General features: G+C 42.2%; 1 protein-coding gene across 1 annotated transcript in view; it reads left to right on the forward strand.

Annotated features, from left to right (window-relative positions):
- LOC136867143 (growth arrest-specific protein 2) overlaps positions 1 to 23514 on the forward strand; it is a 500343-nt gene that overhangs the window by 461666 nt on the left and 15163 nt on the right. The window contains exon 5 of the mRNA XM_067144253.2: positions 19869 to 20221. Coding sequence (XP_067000354.2) covers positions 19869 to 20221 — 353 coding nt within the window. The remainder of the gene's footprint in view (positions 1 to 19868; positions 20222 to 23514) is intronic.

Raw genomic sequence — 23514 nt, forward strand, 5'->3', positions numbered from 1 at the left:
ACACAATGTCTGACCGAGTAAGCTGACTACGCGGTATGGTTCATTGAAGATATGGTGGGTTCGAACTCTACAGCGTTGGGAGCCCTAAAGCAATTTCCATTGACTTGCCACGTTCACGCCAGAGTAATGCTGAAGATGTTCCTTCATTAAGACCACAACCAGTACCTTCTCAATCCTAGCCCTTTCACATACCATCGTCATCGAAAATCTGTATTTGTTGGCTCGTCGTTACACGCACAGACAGAAAAAGAACTACGAGAGATCCTGCTATTTCCAGTATTACATGCCTTTTCTTTTGTTAATGGAGAGCAATTTATCTTCAAAAGCTTGTAATTAAGAGGACAAACCTATCTCCAGTCACGTAATGAAGTCTCTAAGGAAGAATAATACTCTAACTCATAAAGTTACCGACCACCACCATTAACTCACTTATACTCTACTACTCACTCTTTAGCAGCGCATGTCCGTTAGTGGTAATCGATGTTATGTTGGAAGTAGGTGTGTGGGGGGGGGGGGGGGTGCGGATAACGAGACCATCAGCTTCTCTTGACATTAATTAAGGTAGAAGGTTAAAGTTGGCGTGTCAGCCGTGTAGCATAATCACTGCCACCTTTCGAATCTCAACCGATGCATTTGGGATTTTTGAAATGAAACATTACGTACTGTACCTGTAGTTCAGATTCCACATAAACTCAAGTTCTCGTCTATAATCATGATGTCAACTGTTACCTAAAACTACAAGCTTGCTTGTGCTTAGAAGTTCTGACCACTAAAAGATTAAGAGTATTTGATAAAGGAGAAAAAGGATTATGAAAGGCAACAAAATGAATATTACACCTCGCAAACCTAAAACTGCTTGTTGCGAAGAAAATGAAAGCCGACTAAAAGAGATCAGACAGAAATTACAACTGACAACACGTGGAATCTAGGTTGAAAGAGTTATCAGGCTCAGTTGGAGTTAAGTGATTGGTACACGTGATGTGAATGAACCTACACGTATGTATGTATGTATGTATGTATGTATGTATGTATGTATGTATGTATGTATGTATGTATGTATGTATGTATGTATGTAGTGGGTGGGAAAATAAGTTAATTGTACGCAACTACGAATATTCAACAGATGAAGCTGCATACCCACAGTCGGGGCAGAGAAGTTGCCGAGATCACCGCAACAAAGGGTACAACAACAATTTAGTCAATTATTCATTCGGTTCATAACTGTGATATGGCAGGTATCTATAGCATTACACTCGGGTCAGTTCAGCGTTTGTCAGCATGGAAAGTTTAAAGGATATTTTAGGCATCTTATAGTATTTTATTGTTGCAAGGAAAAACGGCTGTACAAACCCATAGGAAGATTTGTGCTGTTCGTTGCGAATATGGTGTAACTGATTGGAAGTGGTTCAAGAAAACCTCGTAAAAAGGGCAATTTTACAGCGGACCGGTCTGCCCATGCATATACCGTCGCTTAAGATGCAACAACCGAGCGAGTTGGCCATACGGTTAGGGTCGCGCCGCTGTAAGCTTGCATTCGGGAGATAGTGGGTTCGATCCTCACTGTCGGCAGCCCTGAAGATGGTTTTCCGTGGTTTCCCATTTTCACACCAGGCAAATGCTGGAGTTGTGCCTTAATTAAGGCCACTGCCACTTCTTTCACACTCCAAGCACCTATTTCATCGTCGCAAAATTAAAAGAAAATAAGAAAGAAAAGGAACAACACTCCGTAGCCATGGGAATACAACGCAAAGCGAATGGACGAATACGTACAGAAATGATATTCTTTTCTCTTACAAATTAGTTGAGCTATTTGATTATAAGGGGCCAATTTTTATAACGCTTTTAGATCATGTTTACTGCTTTATATATTTTCATCCTTCTGGTGTAAAATTTTCATTTTTGCCCTCAAGTGGTACTGGTTCTAAAGCGACGATATAGATTTTGTCTATAAGCATTTGCTGTTGTAATTGTAAGATTATTGCTATAACTGGAGGATCTATTATTTTACATTATTTAATTTATGCGTATTTTGTATTCTCACCGTATTCTGTGTTAACAAAAATGATTATCCAGGGTGGTCGGAAACAACGTGAACTGGGATGAGCGTGAGAGGGTTTGTCATGCAGACGAATAATTTTTAAAACATCTCTTTGTCATTTTATCAGCTGTTGAAGTTAGCTAATCAGGCCAGTTCGCGGGAGAATTCAAATGGGCTTCGCGAGGCGGTGTTGCTAAATCTGTGCGTAGTTTAAGACCGGTATGAGAGCACCAGTCGAAGAATGAAATTTCGCCAGAGGAGGGGTTTTAATACAGACATCTGAGCTGACAGGATCGCGCTGAAGCAAGTACATTACGGTGACATTGGCTGAAATCAACGGTGTGTTTGATGTTGATTTTGCGGCATGGTTCTTAAGTACTGTTCAGGTTCAGCAACAAAGCCCATTTAAATTCGCCCGCGTAGCTATCTGAGTGCCTAAGTTAATCAGCTGATAAAATAATAACGGTGCGAAGTATCGAATCATTTCTTTCAAATTATATATCAGCATAACCCCTCTAACGATCATATACGTAGTTCATATTGTTTCCGACCACGCTGGGATAACGACTAGTGTGTAATAATTGGAACACAATTACTTTCGCACTCATAATAGTAGCTAAAATAAAAACCGTACCCTATGACTATCCTGCTGTTGTTGGTGGTACGATTCTACGACAAACCAGAAAATTACCTGAAGGGACGCATTTGATACTGTACCCTTTTGATGGTCGCCTCATGGGTGCAATACAGATAGAAAGGACCCAACATAAAAAGACTCAGTATGATCCTTCATATTCGGTTGTAGTATACAATACTGCTTCACAGAAACGTCTGGTGGTTTACGGATATAGCGGGGCTTCAGACTATTTCATTTAACCTACGGTCTTCGTATTCGGCCATGTAGGACTCTACTGCCGACGCGACGTTGGGATTGGAACGCACGGTATCGCTAATGTAAGCTACAGGTACTGTATACTGCACTACCCGTGATGAATAAGGATATCTGTGCAGTGAACTTCCATTAAAAGTGCGCAGTTAAAGGAGTTATAGTTGTTGATTCAGAATATGAGTTCGAGATATCTTCGGTCGTCAACCTCCACATATGGGTTTCTGCAAGAGACTAATGACCTGTGTTATAGTACAGTAGAGTATATTATCGTAGTTACATGTAATTCCATCAGTGGAGCCTGAAATTGAACCATGTACACGAGAACTCATGTAAAATCAAGTTAATATTTATTATGTAAAATGTAGGGGTGAAAGGAAGAAAATAATACGGTATGTGTAATTTGTGAGTCTCGGACTAGAATGTTCTCGACTCGTAAAAACTACTTATAGTTTAAACAAATATTATTTTCCTGCAGTGGGAAATTAACGCATTACATATAGCTTCTGTTAGCACTAGGATTGATGGTGTTGTTGACAACTGAAGAGAAAATGCAACTTGACAACCATCTTAACACTAATCACAAGGAAAAACAATGTCAGGTTCAGCTTGGGGACACATGGTCGCCAACCCACGTTGCCAAAATGAGGGTTCCCCTTTCAGTCGCCTTTTGCGACGGGCAAGGTATACCGTGGATCTATTCTACTGCCCACTCCCACGAGAGAAAGCTCTGAAATTCGTTCCTTAGATCTCCACATATAGCAGTTTACCATTCCTACAGTGAAGTAGATTTATTCCCCCGGCTACGAAGATCAATGGGGAAATAAAAGGACTCTTAAAATTATGCATAACCCATTTAGGATAGCGTTGTCGCTGCTGGGATTCGAACCACGAATCTCAAAATAGTGTAACCCCTGTGGGTGGGAGACGCAGGTGAAGAATACACCCACGGTATCCCCTGCCTGTCGTAAAAGTCAACTAAAAGAGGCGACCATGGAATGGTAGGCCCTACATTCGGAACCATGAGACAATCTGTGATAAATGCCATTACGCGATGAACACCATGGGTCGACTTCACTTGTGAATAGTACTACTACATGTTCTTGGTTGTGCTCCCTCTTAGAGAAATAATCACTACTACCTAAGGAATTCGTACCGCAACTGCCTCCAGCTGGGTCTGCGATTAGTATAATCGGGGAGGATTACTGTGGGAGTAGTACCATTATATGAAGAACACCATGGGTCTGTGATGCCATAATGTGTGATGCACTGTGGGTCTATATTGCCTACGATTAATACACGTATCCTGTGATGAGTACCACTATTTGAGCAACACCATGCGTATACGTGGCCCGTGATTAGTACCACTATATGAGGAACACCACGGATCTAGTTGGGCCCGTGGTTAGTACCTCTCTGTGAGGAACACCATGGATCTACGTTGCTTGTGAGTAGTAACCTTATGTGAGGAACCTCATGGATCTCCGTTGCTTGTGAGCAGTACCCTTATGTGTGGAAACTCATGGGTCTACGCTGCTTGTGAGTAGTACCCTTATGTGAGGAACACTATTGGTCTGCGTTGCTTGTGAGTAGTACCCTTATGTGAGGAACACCATTGGCCTGCGTTGCTTGTGAGTAGTACCCTTATGTGAGGAACATCATTGATCTGCGTTGCTTGTGAGTAGTACCCTTATGTGAGGAAACTCATGGGTCTGCGTTGCTTGTGAATAGTACCCTTATGTGAGGAACACTATTGGTCTGCGTTGCTTGTGAGTAGTACCCTTATGTGAAGAACGCTATTGGTCTGCGTTGCTTGTGAGTAGTACCCTAATGTGAGGAACACTATTGGTCTGCGTTGCTTGTGAGTAGTACCCTTATGTGAGGAACACTATAAGTCTGTGTTGCTTGTGAATAGTACCCTTATGTGAAGAACACTATTGGTCTGCGTTGCTTGTGAGTAGTACCCTTATGTGAGGAACACTATTGGTCTGCGTTGCTTGTGAGTAGTACCCTTACGTGAAGAACACTATTGGTCTGCGTTGCTTGTGAGTAGTACCCTTATGTGAGGAACACTATAGGTCTGTGTTGCTTGTGAGTAGTACCCTTATGTGAGGAACCTCATGGGTCTACGTTGCTTGTGCGTAGTAACCTTATGTGAGGAACCTTATGGGTCTGCGTTGCTTGTGAGTAGTACCCTTATGTGAGGAAACTCATGGGTATACGTTGCTTGTGAGTAGTAACCTTATGTGAGGAACCTCATGGATCTGCGTTGCTTGTGAGTAGTACCCTTATGTGAGGAAACTCATGGGTATACGTTGCTTGTGAGTAGTAACCTTATGTGAGGAACCTCATGGATCTGCGTTGCTTGTGAGTAGTACCCTTATGTGAGGAACACTATAGGTCTGTGTTGCTTGTGAGTAGTACCCTTATGTGAAGAACCTCATGGGTCTACGTTGCTTGTGAGTAGTACCCTTATGTGAGGAACCTCATGGGTCTGCGTTGCTTGTGAGTAGTACCCTTATGTGAGGAAACTCATGGGTATACGTTGCTTGTGAGTAGTAACCTTATGTGAGGAACCTCATGGATCTGCGTTGCTTGTGAGTAGTACCCTTATGTGAGGAACCTCATGGGTCTACGTTGCTTGTGAGTAGTAACCTTATGTGAGGAACCTCATGGATCTGCGTTGCTTGTGAGTAGTACCCTTATGTGAGGAAACTCATGCGTCTGCGTTGCTTGTGAGTAGTACCCTTATGTGAGGAACACTATTGGTCTGCGTTGCTTGTGAGTAGTTCCCTTATGTGAGGAACACCATTGGTCTGCGTTGCTTGTGAGTAGTTCCCTTATGTGAGGAACACCATTGGTCTGCGTTGCTTGTGAGTAGTACCCTTATGTGAGGAAACTCATGGGTCTGCGTTGCTTGTGAATAGTACCCTTATGTGAGGAACACTATTGGTCTGCGTTGCTTGTGAGTAGTACCCTTATGTGACGAACACTATAGATCTGTGTTGCTTGTGAGTAGTACCTTTATGTGAGGAATCTCATGGGTCTACGTTGCTTGTGAGTAGTAACCTTATGTGAGGAACCTCATGGATCTACGTTGCCTGTGAGTAGTAACCTTATGTGAGGAACCTCATGGGTCTGCGTTGCTTGTGAGTAGTACCCTTATGTGAGGAACACCATTGGCCTGCGTTGCTTGTGAGTAGTACCCTTATGTGAGGAACACTATTGGTCTGCGTTGCTTGTGAGTAGTACCCTTATGTGAGGAAACTCATGGGTCTGCGTTGCTTGTGAGTAGTACCCTTATGTGAGGAACACTGTTGGTCTGCGTTGCTTGTGAGTAGTACCCTTATGTGAGGAACAGTATTGGTCTGCGTTGCTTGTGAGTAGTACCCTTATGTGAGGAAACTCATGTGTCTGCGTTGCTTGTGAGTAGTACCCTTATGTGAGGAAACTCATGTGTCTGCGTTGCTTGTGAGTAGTACGCTTATGTGAGGAAACTCATGTACCGGGCGAGTTGGCCGTGCGCGTAGAGGCGCGCGGCTGTGAGCTTGCATCCGGGAGATAGTAGGTTCGAATCCCACTATCGGCAGCCCTGAAGATGGTGTTCCGTGGTTTCCCATTTTCACACCAGGCAAATGCTGGGGCTGTACCTTAATTAAGGCCACGGCCGCTTCCTTCCAACTCCTAGGCCTTTCCCATTCCATCGTCGCCATAAGACCTATCTGTGTCGGTGCGACGTAAAGCCCCTAGCAAAAAAAAAAAGAGACTCATGAGTCTGCGTTGCTTGTGAGTAGTACCCTTATGTGAGGAACAGTATGGGTGTGTGTTGCCTGTGAGTAATGTCGTTTTGTGTGATATACCCTGGGTCTACATCACCTGTGATTAGTACCACCATGTGAGGAACACCATGATTCTTCGTTACAATAGGAGAAACATTATGGTTCTGCTCTAGAAGTGATCAGTGCTAATTTAAGAGGCCGGTGACCTGGATTTGGACCCCTTTGGACTATAAACACCATCCCAGAAGATATGACATTGTGAATTGGACCCACTGGTCATTTTTTCAACATTCGTTTCAGATTCTCGTCAGTAGATACATTTAGAAGTTTTAATTATCGTTTCAGTTCGTTGAATCTCATGTCAATAGGGGCCGATGACCTAGATGTTACGCCCCTCTAATTAACAAACATCATAACCATCAAAATAGTGTAGCTTCTTAGTTCTACCCCGAAGCAGACATGACCTCTCGATTTGGAATATCGTTGGGTAAATGAGAAACGTCCTCTGAGTTTTACAAACCTAATAACCCGTTCTCGATAGACTGTCAGTGGAATCGATCCTCATATCTCCGAAAATGTGGCTTCCCAGTCCTATCGTAAAGCGGACTTATTATCTCAGTTACGAAGGTTGGTGGGTAAGTGAGAAAAACTGTGCACTGTAAGTTTATAAAATTTTATACTGTCGGTGTGGGGATGCATCTAAAATGACCTATGGGGCCGGGCAGAAAAATGGGAAGAGGTTAAGCGCAAGAAATGCCATTTTCAGCAAGGGCCTTGTGATCACTTTACAAGTTTCACAAGCTGAGTGTGAGTAGGGAAAATGGAGCATTTTCTCAGTCTTGCAGGCAGTATGTTAGGGAATGTCAATGGTCATCGCAAGGTCATATTGCTTGATGGAACGTGCCCTGCAATGCTTTATGCAGTACTAGCCACTAGTACTAGTCACTGCCAGACTATTAATATTACTCCACTCCCAAAAACTCTGTGAATCAGTGGTAGAGCGTCGGTCTCCGGACACCCAGTTCAAATCGTGCGGGGGTAATTTTATTTTTGAAGGGCTGAAAGAAGGCCATTCGGCACTCCATGTCGTACAATGTCGGCATGGAAAAGACGGTGTTGATACACTGATGTCTTCTTGACAAAATTAAAGAACTCACTCATAGGTCGCCCAACAGAGATCCGTTTCTTTGCCATCTGGTAGAGTAAAATGGAACATCAAAACTGACACGCAGGAACGCGAAATGTCGTCAAATCAAATTATTATTATTATTATTATTATTATTATTATTATTATTATTATTATTATTATTATTATTATTATTATTATTATTTTGTAACTTCAATCTCCTGTAAGTTGCCTTAACTTTGTTGTATGGTATCTGGACGTAAGATATTCATGCAAAGTTCTTCAGTTGGCAATCCATAGGTACTGCCTTAAAAAGTTCGTAATACATCACAAAAACAGAGCATTTGATTTATGCTGAGGAGAATTTCGTGTGGGTAGAATTTCTAATTTAAATTTTGAGGAACGGAGTATATACAGTACAAAGTGATTTAACAATTAGTCGGGTTATAAAATAACTCAACATTATTTCGAAAAATAGAAATATTTAATGTTAGAACATTAGTATATTCCTTGTATAAAGCTAGTAGCAAGGGTATATTTATTAGAGAACTACTAGAAGCACAAAACCCATATATTTACGAAATAAGCTTTTTTACTTCACCGATGAAACCAACCTCGTGGATCCACTGATGATGGTAGCTAAGTGTATTTAGACCCATCCTTTCAGCTAACCATCGATTCAGAATACACGTCAATTTGATTTCCATCTCCTTCCATCTTAAGATTTCTATCCAAATATCCACATTTACATTTAAAATGAGAGAATATTTAATTCATATTTCTAGAGCCTCAGAGATAATCAAATCGCGCCGAAACACATTCCGTGCACTGAATAAGTTAAAAAACAATTTAGTAACCCACTGTATATTAAATGCGACTTTTGAATCTCTCTCTTGAATGCAGATATGTAAAAACCTACAGATATCTTTAGCCTTGCATGTACTAAATCTAAATTTGTGTGTTAGGGTGGTAGAATACATACAGTACATCTGCCTGTCGTAGGAGGTGGCTATAAAAAGGAAAACCCTCAGCGTCTCTCATCTTGGAGCATGGGATAGCGAACACGGGACCCATAGCTAGGTCTTATATTATTTCAACTTTCTTCTGTCAGGCTTCTCGCTTTCATATTTCATATCCGATCTCCCTTGGTTGACTCTTGTTATTTTCCAATTTCAGTGAAATAGTTTTGCGAGGCCTGGGAAATCTTTCATTTTCTCGCCCTTCAACGAACCATATCTTGCTTTTGACGATAAAATCATTCTTCGAAATATCAGACCTCTTCCTTTTGGTTCGAATCCTACTGTCGGTAGCCCTAAAGGTGTTCCGTGGTTTCCCATTTTCACACCAGGCAAATACTGAGAGTGCATCTTATTTGTTTTGTTTGCTAGGGGCTTTACGTCACACCGACACAGATAGGTCTTATGGCGACGATGGGATAGGAAAGGACAAGGAGTTGGAAGGAAGCGGCCGTGGCCTTAATTAAGGTACAGCCCCAGCATTTGCCTGGTGTGAAAATGGGAAACCACGGAAAACCATTTTCAGGGCTGCCGATAGTGGGATTCGAACCTACTATCTCCCGGATGTAAGCTCACAGCTGCGCGCCTCTACGCGCACGGCCAACTCGCCCGGTGCATCTTATTTAAGGCCACGATTTCTTCCTTCCCAGCCCTACCCCATCGTCGCCATGAAGACTGCTGTCTCGGTGTGAATTAAATCATAGCAAAGAAATCCGCCTCTTCCTTTAGCCTTTCTGATTTCTGTTATTGAGGGGATGGTTGCCTAGTTATACTTGTTTAAACGAGAACGAAAGCAAAGCAAGCTTACATTTTAAAGAGACTGTTTATACCGTGATTTTATCTACGAGGCATGCTATTCTACCTGGAATCTGAACCACTAGAACGTGCAGAAATCCCATATTTGTTGGCTGAGATTAGAACCGTGTTCCTCTTGGTGAGCAGCGAGCGACAAAAGCCATCTGTCTAAATCGAGAGCAGACTGCACTATTCTACGAGGTCGAATACAAGAAAATCTGGTGATCTAATGTGACCCTTATTGTAATACTGGTAGAAATGATACGGAAAAACTGAAGCTACAAAGAATCATATAGACATTTTTGATTACAAGTTTACCTTAGGAAACTCGTATCGAAACTTAACATTCTGGTTACATATAGTACATACATAACGGAGTACCAGTGAAATATAACCATCAGCTCAAAATTTAACTAACAGAATGAAGAGCTCCATATCCTGATACATGAACCTCAACTCTAACAATGGACACTTTGAGCGCTTCTTTTGTTGATATACTTGGTAAATACTGCCATTATTTTTATTTATTTGATTATTCTTCCTCTAACTCTTGAGGCTGTCGAGACTGTCAAAGAATACCAATCAATTTTTCGGTGATAGTGTTCCGAAATCGATAGCAAAAAAGTGAATTCATAATTGATCTTGGTACAGGAAAATACAATAAGCTGAATACTGTTAACACGTTTCTGGTGGAATAGAGGTGATTTAAAGGTACTCTTGTCTAGTCACAGGTCTAATAAGACCAGACACCAATTCCATAAGAAAAATTTTACCATGGTAATGTACACGGAACTCGTGATGGCGTTATCTCCAGCCTCCAAAAGAGTATTAACACACCAGCGAAATATATTTCCTGCCACTGTACAATGTTCTAGTCTAGGTCATTAGTGCGCCGTGTTGTGTTTCTGCTGAAACCCGCCTAGGAGTAAAGTCAAGCGTGTTGCCTACCCACCCCGCGTCAAGGATTACTACGAAGAGATTTATGGGTACACTGTGCAATTCATCATGTTGAGACTGAACTGAGTGCCGGCAGTTAATTGCTTCAGACACTCAATAATGCAGAAATTGCTTTGGGGAGCAGCTGGGCGTTGCATGCACTACCTAGACTTTACAAACAAGCAAACATTTATAAATAAAAATAGCATCTTTGATCATTGATTAAACCCCGCACTTCTCCGAAATCGTTTATAATTTATAGCCGTATCAAAATGGATCTAATATCTTTCGCACGACTCTGGCTCAGACGGTAGAATATTGGCTTTCTGAACCCAAGTTCGCTGGTTCGATTACAGCTCAGTTCGGCGATATTTGTACGTTCTCAAATACGTCAGCCTCGTGTATATTATTATTATTATTATTATTATTATTATTATTATTATTATTATTATATTTTTAATATATTTTGCCCTGTTTTCGAGTGAAGAGCCGAGTGGGAGTAGGTTTCAACCGTTAAGAGGAATATGGCGTAGTGGCAGAATTAAAAACATCCAACGAAGAGGAGAAGTACGGTATGCTAAGAGAGTGATCGTGAGCTCACAGATGGAAAATATTGCCCCTATGGCCCTATATGACAGTAATACACAGCCCTATTAAATTCAGCAGCAATAGACACGAGAGCCGTCTCTCAAGACATTCAGGTCGGGATGGACTGTACATAACAGGACATAAATGGTTCGTAGACTTATCCAGTATTATAGGTATAGCCATATTTTGAAAGAAACTACGAGGACTGGAATATCTGGATAAATATACTTTAGAAAAGGAATATTAAAATTGGAGACTCACATCACAGAAGTCAGGTGAATAGAGATGGATTGTTTCCGCTTCCGTGTATCATCTAACATCTCGACGAAGATTAATTAATTACTGTTGAAATTTACAATTACTAAGTTGTTGAAAGAATAAAAATTTCTGAGTGACACAAGATATCCATAAAATTTGTTGAGTTGATATTACATTGAAAACATGGAATGCGGTTATGTATAATGTATATTGATCTTCACTTCACGAAGAGAACTGTAGATAAGGGGTTGGTTTACTTTTCTTCAACATAATTCATCTTTCGTTCATCTTTCCAATCACTGTCATCTTGATGTTCGACGTGCATTGTTGGACCTGTTTATATAAAACGACATCAGTGCCTATTCATTACAAATAATACAATGGTCAAAGAATAGTACTACCTAAAGTTATGTCGCACAATGCTACAAAAATGAATTGTTAGGCATGAATCATTGCACAGCGAAATATGATAAAGAGAGAATTTCGAGAAATATATGCGTTCATATGAATTGTGTTTTATTCATAGCCAAAATGGACCAGGTTTACGTTAAGAGCTGGCTCGTGCCTGGGTACCCAAAACATATTAAGCTAAGAGCAGAAGGTAGGAGGAGAAGAAAGGATGGAGGGCGTGCCTTCACCTGTAAACATGTGACCGTTCAAATATAGTTTGTCACATAATACATGTGCATCGAATTTTCAAACAGGTATTCAGTAATAGCAGGGGTAACCTTTTGTAGCACTTCAGTTTTAACAACGTTTCCTTTCCAATACTAAGAGGCAGTAAGATCCCCACAATCACTTTTGCTACGAATCTGCCGCAAAATGTGGTTTCGCCCAGCGAAACCCATATTTTCTGGATTTTTACTGCGTCTCTTATCTGGTTCAAATCATTATGATAACAAGGCCTTAAATCTTCTTCTTCTTATTATTATTATTGTATGGATCTACAGTTCATTGTAAACCTTGGCCTCTTCAAAAATCTTGCGCTATTTATCTAGATCCAACGCTAAAGCTTTCCAATTTCTATAGTCCCTTTCCCGAAGATCTTCAATAACTCCATCCGCCTGGTTCTCGGTCGGCCTCGTCCCCTCTGCCCTTCTGGATTTCCATTTGATATTCTGCTCAACTTTCTCAAAGGTGTAATTGCCCACATTACTCATCCGTGCTACGTGCCCGACCCACCTCAATCTGGCTGATTTAACTATTCTTCTAATAGGTGGATCTTGATGAACGGTGTACACTTCATGATTGTACCTTCTCCTCCATGTTCTTCTTTCACAGATTGGGCCGATGATTCTTCGAAGTATCTTTCTTTCGAAGGCATCCAGCATTCCGGTATTTTTCGTTGTTAATAGCCAATTTTCCGAGGCATATGTAAGCACAGGTCTTATAAGTGTTTTGTAGAACGGTTAAGTTGATGATACGAGCCAAGAGCCTTGAGGAGAGAAGTCTTGTTAGAGCAAAATAGGCTCTGGTGGCTGCTATTAATCTCGTTTAATTTCGTATTGTGTATCGTTTGAATAGGTGATTATCTATTCCAAATATTTAAATGCTCAACTCTCTCGAAGGTGTAATTGCCCACAGTTACTGAGGCTGGCATCTTCTCCTTGCATTCTTTCCCGGCAGCCATGTATTTAGTTTTCTGCTGGCTGATGTTCAGTTCCATTTTCCTCCTGGCCTGTTCAAGGGCGGTGAATGTCTCTTCCATTTCCTTTCGAGTTCTTGCCAGTATATGTATACCATCAGTATAGGCAAGTATCTGCACTGATCTACAGAAAATTGTTTCCCTATTCAAAAGGTTTGCATCTCTCCAAAGCCTTAGATCAGGGGTGCAAAACTCAAACTGGTGTGTGGACCATATAATAATACATTAAATGTACAAATTGCAAGAAAAGACGTACACTATATGAGCATACAACTTATAGGGTAAATGGTAATATATATATCTTGTTCTGGAAGCCTGACATCACTTCTTGCCAACTAGATGTTCAAAATCTGGTGATTTTCTTTTCCTCCTAGACACAAACTTGTAAATGTTTGTCTGTAGGCAGAATTCTTAATTTGGATTTGTTCAGCTTTAAGAGTGAGAAAAACTGTTCACAAATATATGTTCTACCATCCATCCATTTATTTATTTATTTAGTTAGTTAGTTAGCGCATTACTTTTATTGCCGGGAGTGTCCAAGGACATGTTCGGCTCGCCTGGTGTAGGTCTTTCTATTTGACTCCCATAGGCGACTTGTGCGTGTTGTGATATAATGATGATGATGCTGATGAGGTAAGGGGAGGGTTACACCCGGTGTCGGCACGTAACACTAGGGGGTCTCTTCAAGGCCGTAGGCATACGTCCCCATCCGACGGAGGAATCGCCGTCAACAGCATCATATGCCCTCACTCAGTAAACTTTGTGGAGAGGTTTGGAATTGAATCCATGCTTTTGGCACGAAATCTAGTGATTAAAAATAGTATATCACCATCTCTCCTACCCTGCTGGCCAATATTCTGATAATGATTTTTTTCCACCAACGAGACTCGAACCGGCTAACCACAGTGCCAGACCATAGAAACCTGAAGACTTAAGAATCATAGTCACCAGGCCTCTGCTTACTGCGCATTGAAAGAATCCAGGGTGAAGTACGTACTTGTCTACATTAGACTAATTATTTACTAATAACTTACATGGCAGAGAAGAGTTGTTCTAGAATCTGACTGATTGATCGATTTATTTATATTTATTTTATTCCTACAGCCCATCCAAGTAAAAAATATAATAATTTAGAGCCAAAATGAATAGAAACTTCATACTTTGCCACGCACCATTCTGAATGATATCACTGGCCGCTGTCTTAGGTAGCATTCTCTTAGTGTGTACTCTCGGGAACTTTCATACCGGTGTATTTTTCAAGAAAAACTCTAAAATATTTATTTTTGACCTTGACGTAAGGGATGCTGGCGTTTATAAGCATCATGCACAAGTCTTTTTAATTTTTTTGGATTGGTCCCTCATGGCATGATGTAATATATTTCCATTGTATCTTTTGCCATTACGATGTTTTGTAATGAACCTAATCCTATCCGTTCTTGCATCTTTTCGGCAGACTTTGCAAAATACAGTATTGTGCCCTTATATAATAATAATAATATAATACAGTATTCCTTGTCAAAATCATCTACCACTTTGTACTGCAGAGATCGTTTAATGCTCTGTATTTTCGGCATGCGTATCGCAAAACGAACTTATTTATTCTCCGGAACTGCAGTACATCATGTGATTGCATGTAACCAAACCCTAGAGGGAAAAGAGGGCAATGCACTTTGTTCGGAAACTACTCACGTGTTGGTAGCCCCTCCCACTGGTCATGACGTCACTCTCCTCTGTGTATACGTAACTTCAATCAGGCAATGAAGTGACCCACGCACGAGTCCTGGTTATGAGAAATTAAATTGACACTAATCCAATCAATGCTGAGTGAAGTGTTTTACAGGAGACACAGCCTCAGAGTGTATAAATAACTTGTTTTGCTGCGATTAATATGAGCTCGAAGACGGAAATATCGAGAAAACACATCTAGTTAGCCGATGGAGGATTTAAATCTGTCTGTCTCCAGAATCTGTGGATATTCAACATACTAGATAAAGCTCTAAAGACCGGGCGATTTGGCCGTGCGGTTAGGGGCGCGCAGCTGTGAGCGTGCATCCGGAAGATAGTGGGTTCGAACCCCACTGTCGGCAGCTCTGAAGATGGTTTTGCGTGGTTTCCCATTTTCACACCAAGAAAAATGCTGGGGCTGTACCTTAATTAAGGCCACGGCTGCTTCCTTCCCATTCCTAGGTCTTTCATATCCCAGCGGCGCCATAAGACCTATCTGTGTCGGTGCGACGTAAAACAAATAGCAAGAAAAGAAACAGCTCTAAAGACCGGCACACACTAGCGAGTTGTTGCTGGTAACACAATGCTTATTGTAACCACATGCTGTAGGTACGAACTATGAACGCGAACGCACTTTGAACGCGCTCTGTAACACGACGTGCGTGTCACTGGCTCTTTGTTCGCGAATGCAAATCGAAGCCCCAGTAGGCTACTGGATGTCACACGCACTCATCCGTTAATGTTTACGTTTCCTCTGATCCAAGAGTAGAGTTGTAAAGCACAATGGAGTGGAACGGTGTGAAGTGCCTGAATTTAATTGAAATGTGTAAAAAGAAACCGTTATTATTTGATCCGAAAGGTAGACTAAAGAAGATGCTTGAGCTGAAATCGATGATTCCTAATTTTGTTTGTGCATTTATGGAAACCATAAAAGAGTAGATAGCAAGGCTTAAAACCAATTGCATTGACTGTTCGCGACTTAAAATCCAGAAGTAAAGGACAGGCCGGGCTGAGTGGCTCAGACGGTTGAGGCGCTGGCCTTCTAACCCCAACTTGGCAGGTTCGATCCTGGCTCAGTCCGGTGGTATTTGTAGGTGCTCAAATACGACAGCCCCGTGTCGGTAGATTTACAGGTCCGCCTCTGTGGTGTAGTGGTTAGCGTGATTAGCTGCCACCCCCGGAGGCCCGGGTTCGATTCCCGGCTCTGCCACGAAATTTGAAAAGTGGTACGAGGGCTGGAACGGGGTCCACTCAGCCTCGGGATGTCAACTGAGTAGAGGTGGGTTCGATTCCCACCTCAGCCATCCTGGAAGTGGTTTTCCGTGGTTTCCCACTTCTCCTCCAGGCGAATGCCGGGATGGTACCTAACTTAAGGCCACGGCCGCTTCCTTCCCTCTTCCTTGCCTATCCCTTCCAATCTTCCCATCCCTCCACAAGGCCCCTGTTCAGCATAGCAGGTGAGGCCGCCTGGGCGAGGTACTGGTCATACTCCCCAGTTGTATCCCCGACCAAGAGTCTGAAGCTCCAGGACACTGCCCTTGAGGCGGTAGAGGTGGGATCCCTCGCAAAGTCCGAGGGAAAAACCGACCCTGGAGGGTAAACAGATGATGATGATGATGAGTAAAGGACAGCAGTTTCTCATTTTCTATAGTACATGTCACTAGAATGTTCGCGGGCATCTATCGTCGCCTGTTGAATTGTGTCAGGATATACGACGTACGTGTCTTTGCTGGCAAGATGTAGTGTTTACAGTGCACTATGTCTTCTGGTATGGGCTAGAGCAATTTTGTTACTTTCATTGATCTGCCTCAGCTTTATCCTTGGCTTTGACAAAATGAAAGTGACTGAGGTATGAGTGATGCTAGTAATGCCATTCCTTCTGCAGCCAGTCCCTGCTATGAATGGTGTGAAAATATTGCTCATAGGGTCGGTTGGTGCATGCATTTCAGTGGGCTTGGCAGACTGATATGTAATAGCAACTTCTGGCTCGGTGAGGAAAGCAACGGGAAACTACCTCACTCCTCATTTCCCAAGTACGCCTCTTCAGTGATGCCCAGGCCATCTATGACAGCTGATGGCGGAGCTGTTGAGGATCCAATCAGCCTTCGGGCTGAGGACTAAACATACATACGACGTACTGAAAATTAACTTAGGCGATATAGAAAAAGACATGTCTTCACGGTGAGCTTACTACGAGCACTGTAGAATCGGTCGCACGCAGCTGGTAACATGACGATCGTGGGCGCAGCGTCCACGGTAACAGTAACCATTACGTTATAGTTCGCTAGTGTCACTGCCTTCGTAATATACAGGCCGTAATGTAGAAAGCGCGCCAAGCCAATCAGCTGATCAATTGAGGCGAGCTAAGCGAATGTTACTAATTGTACTTGTGAATGAAATCCATAAGGATTAGGGGCATTCTTAGGATAATTGTGACCGTTGAGAGACAAACATTTATATTTAAGTACATTGCATGTTTTTTTTTTAAATGTATCACATCAGGACTTGCGTAAACAGCCGTTATTAAGACAATGAGACCTCATAGTTTAGGTGAGGCATGGTATCTTCACGTGGTGAGTAATATAAATTCAAGGGACGTAATACTTCTCGTGTAATTTATTCATTTAATTGTTATCGTATAACACGTTTTTGTGGAGAATAATGTGCTACAAATTTAAATGCAATGTGTGGAAGTTCGCATTTGCCACAATGCTAAGAACTTGTGCATACCACGGCGAAAAGACAACTATACAAGTAAATAGTCATTAATATGTTCATTTTCTTCATATGGGGGCAGGTTACCTTTATGAAAAACGAAAATTCCAACCGAAGAAATACTTGTTACGAAGAATAAAGGTGTATGTTTCACTCATTTTCCAGAGCTGATGAAGAGTTCTGCTTTTGACGTTCAGTGTTACACACATTTACAGCAGAGCGTTTTGTTGTTGGTACAGAACAAGTACAAAAGTGGACAGTAACCAATGGAACCTACATATGGTTATTTCTTTGGTTCGTAATGTTGAGTACGCCTGCCTTTTCTCACCAAAATTAATGCGAGTAAAATCCATTCCTCGGCAGTCTTCGTGAATGTGGTAAGTAACTAATAGATCTGGCTGATCAATGCATTATTATTTGGGAAAACATGGGCTATTCCTAAACAACAATTAATACAAATGTTTGTATAGAAGAAAGGGTTTTAAGAAAGTCTTCGAAGGATAGTGCCAGAAGTGTCAACAACAACCAAAAAAACCAAGAAAGCTACTGTATTTATGGCCTTCTAGAGGAATGGAAATAAAGTTCATTACTGCACGTTTGTTTTCTCCGTATTTGTATTAATGCATAATAATTATTTGGTGGGTACATTGACGAGTAAATCGCTGAAGTTTTGACCGCGTAGATCGCACTTCAAACCTACTTCTCCTAAAATTACATAGACCTGACTTACGAGTTATGATGCGATTACAGGTTTTAGTGATCTCGCCTGTAATATTAATACAACGTTTGTGAATATTTCATTATTACAAAAGGTACAGACCCATCATGCCTTGCATTACACGGGTCGGACGGAGGAAACAGTTCGCCTCTTTGTGTGACGTCATCGGAGGTACAGTACGGCCTGTACATCACGAAGGCAGTGCTAGTGTCTTTTAAATATATTTTTGTTTTCCGTCGCACCGACACAGAAAGGTCTTATATATGACGACGATGGGATGGGAAAGGGGAAGGAGTAGAGAGGAAGCGAGTGTGGTTTAATTAAGGTACAGCCCCAGCATTTGCCTGGTGTTAAAATGGAAAACCACTGAAAACCATCTTCAGGGTTGCCGACAGTGGGGTTCGAACCCCCCCCCCCCCCCCTTCCATCTCCCGAATGCAAGCTGACACCTACGTGACCCGAGCCTCACAGCCACTTGCTCGGTGTTCGCTAATGTGTACCCGCGTTAATAGACTAATGTTCAATATATTTGTGAGAAGTTCTTACGAGCAAAGCTCATTTTAAGGACCTGTATGCATTGGGCATACACAGTACCTACATGTGATAAAATTGAAACAATTTCAAGAGGTACGAGAAATCATTAAACCGGGCGAGTTGGCCGTGCGGTTAGGGTCGCGCAGCTGTGAGCTTGCATCCGAAAGATAGTGGGTTAGAACTCCACTGTCGGCAGCCCTGAAGATGGTTTCCCGTGGTTTCCCATTTTCACACCAGGAAAATGCTGGGGCTGTACCTTAATTAAGGCCACGGCCACTTCCTTCCCACTCCTAGGCCTTTCCTGTCCCATCGTCGTCATAAGACCTATCTGTGTCGGTGCGACGTAAAGCAAATAGCAAAAAAAAAAAAAAAAAAAAAAAAAAATTAAAATGGAATTAAATATATGAAACTGCTACAGTGATACTGATAATAATCTAAACAAAAGCACTGGACAACAACTGTAACAAATTATAGCTTAATTAATGACAAACATGGTTACAAGTTTAGTTAGTAATTTACAAAATATCAGATATTTGAAATCAGGTAATCGGATCCCGTGGGATCTCCGAAGTTAAGCAACATTGGGCGTGGTCAAGATTTGGATGGGTTGCCACGCGCTGTTGGGGGGCGGTAAGGGAATGGAGGAGCGGAAAGGAACTGGCCATCCTACTGTACGTAAACTCCGGCTCAGGTATACCTCTGCGGAGGTTCGGACCTGCCTTCGGGCAGAATACACCCTTACCTTACCTAAATCAGGTAAGACTGAAACAAAACTTTCCTTGATTAAAGGAAGTTCGTTATGTATGTTTGAAAAATAGTTCTTCAGACTGTTTAATCCGTAAGTTACTTTTGCTTACCGACAGATATTAATATTGAAGTTTTGCGTGTGTCATACTGATGTTGTGTGGAGAGATTGTGATGTATTTGATTGCTACCATTTTTGAAGAAAAAAAAAACAACAGCATTGAACTTTATTTCTAACTGGCTAATTTTGCTGGGTAATTCGCGCCCAGTCATTGTTCTCAATTATAAGAAATATCTTCCTTCACATAGCCGTTATTTTGGTAAATTTTGTGGCAACTTATTGATGTCTTACCCTTTATTTGCAGCCGTTGCCCAAAATCCAGGGACGTTGCTGGGAGCGAGCAGCCCGCCGTAGTTTCTTCTCTCGTGACAACATGGAGAACTTCATCACGTTCTGCCGACGCTTGGGTGTGCACTCCAACCTTCTGTTCGAGAGTGACGACCTTGTGCTACAGAATAATCCTCGCTCCGTCATCCTGTGCTTACTGGAGGTGGCACGTATCGCTCAGCGGTTCGGTGTGGAACCTCCAGGACTCGTTCAGCTGGAGAAAGAGATCGAGGAGGAAGAAGGCAAGGAACAGTTGCTGTCTTGGCAGTTCCAAAGAGCTGTCGTTACCGCCTCGCCGCGCGGCTCACCCGAAAAGATTCGACACAGCAGGTACAGTATGTGTAAGGCGGAATATCCAGCCGCTGTCTGTTTATGAGGTAGCAGCTATGTAAATTTCACTGTTAGAATAAAATAAAATAATGATAATGGCGTGTGGCCTCCGGGGAGGCCTAGTGCAGGTCTCTCCTAGTTGACGCCGTATAGGCGACCTGCGCCTCAGTGAGGATGGGGCCCTATGTAGGATGATTTCTAATGGTTAAGAGAGCACACAAGCCCAGCCCCCGAGCCATCGAAATTAACCAATCAAGGTTACAGTTCCTGACCCTGCCGGGAATCGAACCCGGGACCCCCTAGAGCAACATGCTAACCGTTTAGCCATGGAGCCGGGCACTATCAGAGCGATGATATTTTCGTTTTCTTGTCTAATTGTCCTTTTTTAAAATTAATATACATTCATGATAGTCTTTACCTATACATTATTATTATTATTATTATTATTATTATTATTATTATTATTATTATTATTATTATTATTATCACTCCACTTGCTGATGCAGCCAAACTGTTACGTAACGTTCGCATAGGCAACAGGAAAATCTCTTACTACCCATATTCATCCAGCGTTTAATATAGAATAGTTTTGTAGGGAAAATTTAGTGGTCAGTAGGGTCGGCGGATGCACAGTGGGTCTCGGCCCACGAGTGGCCACGGTTATTCCGTGGTCCGATAGCTCTGCACTCCGACCGGCTAACCGAATAGAGGAGGGGTGGCCGCGGTTCTACCGTGGCTCTACGCCCCTGCATTTGGGAAACGGAGAGGGGCTGGTCCCCACTGTCGGCTGTCCTGAGAATGGTTTTCCGTGGTTTTCCACTCTCCTGCACTAAGGCGAATACCGGGACAGTTCCTAATATAGGCCACGGCCGCCAACCGCCTCACCTTCTCCGAGCATCTCCTTCACCGTATCAGATCTCCCTGGCCTGTGAGACGGCGTTACCGTCTAGGAGGCCCGCCGTCTCCGTCAGGGACGGAATGAAAACGTTTTGGTAGTAGTTGTCAGCGGTGGCCTATCCAAACTGAGCTGGGAGGTCCGCGCGCGGTTGTTTACGTTGCTGCTCTACTGAGAACGTATTATTGACCTTCTCTTACCAATATACTGTATACCATTACGAAACCTGGCCGATTTATTTAGCTCCAACACTATTCTCTGTTAGCCAGAGTTTTAGCCCTCCTAGTCTGATGGCGAGCAACCACCACTGGTAGTGATCCTAAAACAGCCATAGCTTTGATGCTTGAGCAGATCTTCCTACGAATAATTACGTGCCAAAGGACACTCGTTATTCGTTCAATAAACTTGCGGTCTATTCTCTTCCGGCACAAAAGTCTTGTAGCAAACAGTTAATAATGTATTATTTACAACGTACGACCCCGTACGACCCATTCCACTAAACTAGTCATTTGACTGAGCTGCGCTGGTGTAGCTACAGGTATCACAAGCCCAGTCATAATAGCAGGCTTCATAGCCAGAACCTCGCCATGTACAGAAAGGCATTAATTAATTAATTAATTAATTCATAACTAAATAAGTAACCTCGTGGCTCGCCGTGTTCTCGATCCCAGCCAAAGCCAGCTCATGAGCTTCTTTTACATTTGATTTTATCTTTAATTTGTTGCCTGCGTCCACTAACGTTCAGTGAAATCAAATCAAAGGTAATTGTTTGTATCCCTTCAGTTGATATACCGTAGATGTAAAACTTGCTTATGTGGACTGTGGCATAAATGCCCATAGGAATATATTTTTATTTTTAATAAGAAATATCAGCTCTAGGATGGGGTATGTGTCATCTTGAACATTATAATTATGAATAAGTTCACTCCATCATGTATTGTCCAGATTCAAGGCTAAATGGTTAGTGTGCTGTCCTTTGGTCCAGGAGGTCCCAGGTTCGATTCCCGACCGGGTCGGAGATTTTAAATTTCACTGTTTAATTCCAATGGCTCGGGGACTGGGTATGTGTGTCGTATTCATAATTGGAATTCATCATCACACTCAAAGATGATAGGAGCGAAACACACTAGTCAACGTGCAGTATTCCACTGCGTACTACAGACCGCATTGCTCTCGCAGTCAGGTAGGTTAGTTTCGTTAGATGGTAGCGAACGATAACTCCGATAATTTCGTGTTTACGGCCAATGTTTAAACTACTTTTTTACCTTCTTTGTTGCGTACTGCCTCCTCTGTGAATATGGACATTCTATACATAGGCCTATTTGACTTGCGGTCTTATTCGAACATTCGCCACACGCCATTATTATTATTATTATTATTATTATTATTATTATTATTATTATTATTATTATGATTATTATTATTATTATTATTATTATTATTATTATTATTATTATTATTTGTTAGTTGCTTTACGTCGCACCGACACAGATAGGTCTTATTGCGACTATGGGACAGGAAAGGGCTAGGAGTGGGAAGGTGGGAAAGGGCTAGGAGTGGGAAGGAAGGGGCCGTGGCCTTAATTAAGGTACAGCCCCAGCATTTTCCTGGTGTGAAATTGGGAAACCACGGAAAACCATTTTCAGGGCTGCCGACAATGGGGTTCGAACCTACTATCTCCCGAATACTGGATACTGACCGCATTTAAGCGACTGCAGCTATCGAGCTCGGTGTTATTATTATTAGTATATTATGTATATTAACAAGTATATAAAGTAAAAAGTAAAGTAAAGTAAGTCAAATAGGCCTATATATAGAATGTCCATATTTACAAAGGAGGCAGTACGCAAGAAATGAAGGGAAAAAAGTATTTTAAACATACTTTTTGGTCGTAAACACGAAATTTTCGGAGTTATCGTTCGCTACCATCTAACGAAACTAACCTACCTGACTACGAGAGCAATGCGGTCTGTAGTACGCAGTGGAATACTGCACGTTGACTAGTGTGTTTCTCTCCTGCTTGATCTTGTACAAATGCACACATTTCTTTTTTTACAAGCTGCTTTACGTCACACCGACACTGATAGGTCTTATGGCGACGATTTGACAGGATAGGGCTAGGAGTGGGAAAGAAAACGGCCTTGGCCTTAATTTCTTTTTTTTTTGCTAGGGGCTTTACGTCGCACCGACACAGATAGGTCTTATGGCGACGATGGGATAGGAAAGGCCTAGGAGTTGGAAGGAAGCGGCCGTGGCCTTAATTAAGGTACAGCCCCAGCATTTGCCTGGTGTGAAAATGGGAAACCACGGAAAATCATCTTCAGGGCTGCCGATAGTGGGATTCGAACCTACTATCTCCCGGATGCAAGCTCACAGCCGCGCGCCTCTACGCGCACGG

Source organism: Anabrus simplex, chromosome 3, assembly GCF_040414725.1.
Source record: "Anabrus simplex isolate iqAnaSimp1 chromosome 3, ASM4041472v1, whole genome shotgun sequence".
NCBI classification, from domain to species: domain Eukaryota; kingdom Metazoa; phylum Arthropoda; class Insecta; order Orthoptera; family Tettigoniidae; genus Anabrus; species Anabrus simplex.